Source organism: Amyelois transitella, chromosome W (assembly GCF_032362555.1).
Source record: "Amyelois transitella isolate CPQ chromosome W, ilAmyTran1.1, whole genome shotgun sequence".
In the NCBI taxonomy this organism is placed as follows: Eukaryota; Metazoa; Arthropoda; class Insecta; order Lepidoptera; family Pyralidae; genus Amyelois; species Amyelois transitella.
Genome location: NC_083536.1, coordinates 1,619,314 through 1,625,804, shown reverse-complemented (window position 1 = coordinate 1,625,804; position 6,491 = coordinate 1,619,314). Strand labels below are relative to the sequence as shown.

The 6,491-nt window shown below is 37.3% G+C and overlaps 1 protein-coding gene across 1 annotated transcript; it reads left to right on the top strand.

Moving 5' to 3' along the window:
* Positions 1-3,301: 3,301 nt before the first annotated feature.
* On the top strand, positions 3,302-5,119 carry LOC106137833 (piggyBac transposable element-derived protein 2-like). The gene has a single exon (XM_013338789.2). The coding sequence runs from the start codon at positions 3,836-3,838 to the stop codon at positions 5,117-5,119; it is 1,284 nt and encodes a 427-aa protein (XP_013194243.2). The 5' UTR covers positions 3,302-3,835.
* Positions 5,120-6,491: the final 1,372 nt, after the last annotated feature.

The following is a 6,491-nucleotide window of genomic DNA, read 5'->3' as shown; positions in this document are numbered from 1 at the left end:
CTGTGACATGAGACGTGATTGCGTAACCGCTAACAGGTTTGACCGGTAGGCAGACGCGCGGCGAGCACCCCGCTCCCGCGCACACGCATGCCCCTCAACCGTCTCTGGCGGCCAGTCTGAATATCAACTTGACGCGAGACGCATGCTTGCTTGTTCCTCGAACACTTAGCACAATAACGCGCTTATTTTTATTTCGCAACCACCTTCAGTTCATCTTTGGCTATTTTTCTGTCTGTGCACCTTCTTACAAGTAAGCTTTGCCCACATTGCTTCAGTTTCAATGCGAGAAAAAGCATCAGCCACAACATTGTCATTTCCACTAACATATTTTATACATACATACATAAAATCACGCCTCTTTCCCGGAGGGGTAGGCAGAGACTACCTCTTTCCACTTGCCACGATCTCTGCATATTCCCTTCGCTTCATCCACATTCATAACTCTCTTCATGCAAGCTCGGCGGTTTCCGGTACCAAAAGTACCTGACCCTTTACCAGGACGTCCTTAATTTGATCAAGATACGTTCGTCTTGGTCTTCCCACTCCGACCTTTCCCTCCACACCCTCCATGTATATCTGCTTAGTCAACCTGTTTTCATTCATCCTCTCCACATGACCGAACCATCTCAACATACCCTTTTCTATTCCTGTAACTACATCTTCTTTCACATCACAACATTCCCTTATCACGCTGTTCCTTATCCGGTCACTCAATTTCACACCCAACATACTCCTTAACACTCTCATTTCCACTGCATTTATTATGCTTTCGTGCTTCTTTTGCCATACCCAACTTTCACTCCCATACATTAATGTCGGGACCAACACGCCCCTATGCACAGCCAGTCGAGCCTTTTTGGATAGTTTCTGACTGCTCATAAAGGCATGCAAAGCTCCATTCACCATGTTCCCCGCGTTCACTCTCCTTTCAATATCACTATCACACTTGCCATCTGATGTAAACTTTGATCCTAGATATACAAACTCTTTCACTTGCTCAACTTTTTCTCCTCCAATCAAAATATTACATGCTGTCATTTCTTTCTTCATTTCAAAAACCAGTGTTTTAGTTTTACTTACGTTCACTTTCATTCCTTTCTCTTTTAAAGCTTCATGCATACAGTTTACCATCTCCTGTAACTCCTCCGCTGATGACGCCAGTATAACCTGATCGTCGGCATAGAGCAGACATTTGACGAGTAACTCATTCATCCTTAATCCACTTTCAGACTCTTTCAAATCTGTCAAACAACTATCCATAAATAGGTTAAACAGCCACGGTGACGCAACACATCCTTGCCTTACGCCTTTCTCAATCTTAAACCACTCAGTGTGCGCTCCGTTTATCCTGACACAAGCACTCGAATCCTCATATAAGGATTTCAGTGCTCGTATTAAGAGACTGCTCACCCCATGCACAGAAAGTGCTGACCACAATTCATTCTTCTCAACTCTGTCATAGGCCTTTTCCAAATCCACGAATGTTCAATAGACTTTTTGACTCTTGGCCAAAAACTTTTCGGCTATGCACCGCAATGAAAAGACCTGATCAGTACATCCCATTCCCTTTCGAAATCCCGCTTGAGCATCCCATATTTTGTCATCAGTTTCATTCCTGACTCTATTAATCAATACCTTAGCATACAATTTGCCGACGACGCTAAGCAGGCTTATACCACGATAATTTTCGCAGTCCAGTTGTGACCCTTTTCCTTTGTAAAGTGGCACGATAACAGCCTTATACCAATCTTTTGGTACTCGGCTGCTTCTCCAACACAAATTGAAAAGGCAGTACAACTGTCCAGCTACGACGCCTTTTCCTGCTTTTAACATCTCGACCGACACTCTATCATACCCAGCAGCCTTACCCGCTTTCATACTCTTAAGTGCTTCCACAATTTCGAACATTTTAATTTCGCCTTCCATCTCATTCTCTTTTTCTACGCTATACAGTCAATTGGAGTAACTTTGGCCTCTCAGGGTAACATTAATCCACACTATTTTTGTAATTACTTTGATTAAATTATCGATAAAAAGTATGAATTAATATTGAAATTTAAATTGTTGATATGAAATACGATAGAAAAATGATGATAAAAGTACTTGAAACGGAAGATAACGAAAAATACGAGGGACTATGTTACCCCGAAAAGGACCAAAGTTACCCGAATTCACTGTAGCAGAACTCTTTCTTATTTTCTCCCTTTTTTTTCAAATAAACTCTCAAAATAGTCCTTCCATATCTTTAGCACACATTCTTCTCCTTTCACAACGCTACCATCCTGGCATCTGATCCTAGTCAGCTCTCTGGTTATAGTTTTTCCTCGGGCTGACCTTACGGATTTCCAGAATACTTTCAGATTTGACTGAAAGTCTTCTGAAAGCCTTTTATCAAATTCGTCTTTATACTCTTCTTTCTTTCTAATCACAGCTTTTTTAACCAAATCTTTCATTTTTTTATATTCCTTACGTGCTTCATTCACATCTTCATCCATTACCTTTTGCATTCTTAAGTTAGCTTTGCTGCTAACAAATACAGCCATGCTTTCTTCTTTAACCCTTAACTTGACAAGGTATCTTTTCGGATACGTTTACTTCATAAAAATGTACAACGCAATGTAGCGCCACCATTGGTGCCAATTTAGCATTAATAGCTAGGAAATGTGTCTGGTAACGTCATCTATTGAAAAAAGCGTGACATTTTTTACCGAGCGGCCAGTGAGATTCAAGATGGCGTACCGACAAGTCGATCTCGCCAAACAACAGGTATTTATTTTTGTGTTTTTTAGTATTTCATTGATTTTAAAAGAAACGAGATGAAATATTCGAAAGTCTATTACATAAGTTATAATATTATCGCAAAATACTTATGAAATCTGTTGAAACCCGTCACTTACAAGCATGTAAATGAGAGTGTATCTTTTTGTACACTTTGCCAAGTATCTTATAGAGTAATGTTATTTTTTGTTTGTATCTTTAAATACACATTGCCAGAAGCCTACAAGATCAATAGATCTTTTTGTCAGTATCTTTTAGGACACTTTGCCAAAAGCCTACAAGATCAATAGTTTTTTTTTTTTGTATCTTTTAGGACACTTTGCCGAGATATATATTATACTGATAAGATTTTTTTTTGTTCAAGGGAAGCTCTAGAAGCAAACGAATTCTTGCTTTAGTTCCAAAGCACAATATTTCATCAGATGATTCGAATCTTGACGATTCCTCAGACGAAGAAAAAATTATTTTTACAAAAAATCGCAACTTGCCTATTATCTCCATACAACCTTCAGATGAAGAATCATCCCCAGCACCATCAATATGCTCTTCTTTGTTAGATTTAAATATTTCTGATAGTGACGATAATAATAAAAATTCAAGTCCAGAGATTGATATAAGGGGGTTGGTTGAAAACCACAGTCAGGAAGCATGTGCAGAAAGTATTGAGTGCCAACCTAATATTTTAGAACCAGATACGCCACAAAGTTCTATACAGCAGCAGCAGCCTACTCCCCGCGTAGCACCAAAGATTCTCAGGTCAAAACGAAGAAACCCAGAAATTGTCAAAACTGTCAAACAAAAAAAGAAAAAGAATGAGCCGATTGTGTACAATTGGAAAAGAGATAAGGAAATTGATTTTCGAGCTGATATACCAAGTTTTAATTTTACTACCCCAGAAAAAATTCAAGAACCCATAGATTATTTTTATAAATTTTTCTCTGAAGATATAATAAAAATAATTTTGGAACAAACCAATCTATATGCCGTTGAAAAGACAGGGTCTTCACCAAATATATCTGAGAATGATATCAAAGATTTTATATCTATTAATATTTTGATGGGCGTAGTAAAGATGCCTGCTTACACCGATTTTTGGGCAAAAGAGTCTAGATATTCTAAGGTAGCGGATGTAATGCCACTCAAGAAATTTCAAAAAATTAGAAAATTTTTACATTTTGCCAACAATAATGAAGACGATGGCGATCGTTACTATAAAATCCGTCCCTTACTAGAACGAATAAGAAAAAACTGTTTGTCTATTGAACAAGAAGGCAAGTATAGTATAGATGAGATGATGGTCCCTTATAAGGGCACGCGTGCAGGGAACAGACGCCAGTATATGAAGGGAAAACCAAAAAAATGGGGGTACAAAGTTTTCGTAAGGGCAGGTGTATCTGGCTTAGTGTACGACTTTATAATATATGGAGGAGAGGATACTTTTCGGTTCAATGAGTTCACATCCGCAGAAAGTACCATGGGCTTTGGTGCTAAGGTGGTCATTGCATTGACAAAATCAATTCAGAATCCAGCTTGTTCAGTCCTTTATTTTGACAACTTTTTTTGTTCTTTAGAGCTAGTTACATATCTTCGTGACAATTACGGTGTATTTAGCTTAGGAACGTTACGATCTAATAGATTGAGAGGTGCACAGAAATTACTGAAGAGCGACAAATACATGAAAAAAAATGGCAGAGGCAGTTTTTGCCAGATCGTCAGCACCAAACGAAAAGTAGTTATTGTCAAATGGTTTGACAACAAAGCTATACATTTAGCAAGCTCTTTTGTAGATGCTCATCCTCTTGATGAAGTTCTTCGATATAATAAACATATAAGAGCTAGATCCAAAGTAAAATGTCCACAAATAGTCAAACAGTACAATGTACATATGGGTGGTGTCGATTTAGCCGACATGCTTGTGGCTTTATATAGAACAGAGTTTAAAGGGCACAGATGGTACTTAGTAATTTTTTCCCAAATGCTTGACATTTGCGTTAATAATGCTTGGCTTCTATATAGAAGGGACCACAAGTTATCGAATCAGAAGCCTGCGTTAAAGCTTAAATGTTTTCGTCTTAATGTTGCTGCTGCTTTGGCTGCTGCTGGTAGAGATGAAATTAAGCCAGAAGATTTCAAAAGCCCAAAGATTGTTACTCCATCTGGTCCTTTACCAATCGACAGCATCAGATATGATTGTATCGGTCATTGGCCGGCAGTAGATAAAAAAGGACGTTGTCGCTTTTGCAAATTAGGGCAAACAACAATTTTGTGTAAGAAATGCAAAGTTAGATTGTGCCTAATGGACAAACGAAATTGTTTTGAATCTTTCCATAAGGGTTCCTAGTCTGACATTTTGTTTTTTACTTTTTTATATGGATGTTTAGATGAATGTTGATTTTGAATTTTAATAGGTCTAAGAGGAGACTTTAGTGACATTATGTTATATTAATATTTCTATAAGTTTTACTAGTCTTTGTTTTGTTTTAAACATTTTTTACGTTCTTTTTATGTCAATGTTCAGTTGAAATGTTGATTTTGATTCTCAATATATCTAGAAGGCTGATTTAGTTATAAATAAGTAAACTATTTTAATTTAAGTTTGAGTAAATTATCTAATGGCAATATTGCCAAGTGTCCAAACTGAAATAATTGTGATCTCGTTTAGTAAGACTGATTAAAATGTTGATTGATGAAGAAAATAATACATTGTTTTATTTTTTATATAGTTTATGGTAGGTAGAAATTCTAGCAACGTATCTTTAAAGATACACTATTTTAGAGATGTAGTTACTTTAAGCAATTGGCATAGTATCCAAAAAGATACATATGATTTTTCAAAAACTACATAAAACTATTTTTTTTTATTATTTTTCCCAAGTTAAAAATAGTATAAATATCCTGTATTTCAAAAATCAGTCAAAACTGACATATTTTTTGGTCGTGCCAAGTTAAGGGTTAATCGCACAAGTTCTTGCACATCTTTACTCATCCACGCATTTTTGTGATTTTTCCCTTTCCTTCTTCTACTTACACCACACACTTCAACAGCTACTTTCACAATTCTTTCTTTAAATTCCTTCCATCCATCTTCAATATCGCTCCTCTCATCTAAATCTTCAAATTCATCCTTCAGTCTATTAATATACTTCTTAGCTACATCCATATCTTGCAAATTTTCTACTTTCACTCTTTCCAAAGCGCTGGTTTGCTCCCTTACCCTGTGCCGCCAGCGATTGAAGATACCCCTTAACCGGGATATCACCAGTAAATGGTCTGAGTCAATGCCAGCACCGCGATATGCACGGGTATCCAGCACTTTGTTCTTCAATCTTTCATCTACAATCACAAAGTCTATCATACTTTTTAAAATACTTTCCACTCTTGTGTAGGTGTGGATCTCTTTATGTTGAAACATTGAGTTCGACACAAAAAGATCCCACTCTAGACAAATTTCTAATACACTTCTTCCATTATCATTCACCTTTTCGTCACCAAACGCACCAAGCACCTTTTCATATCCATCACGCTTTACACCCATCCATCCATTAAAATCACCTAGCATAATAATCTTCTCATTTGGCTTGGTAACTTTCAATACTTCTCTTACACTATTCCAGAACTCCTCGTTTTCGCTTTTTGCTGTTGTTGTACCCCTCGAACTCACATCCCACGGTGCATAAACACCTAGAACGAAGATCCGAGTGATTCCAACTTTC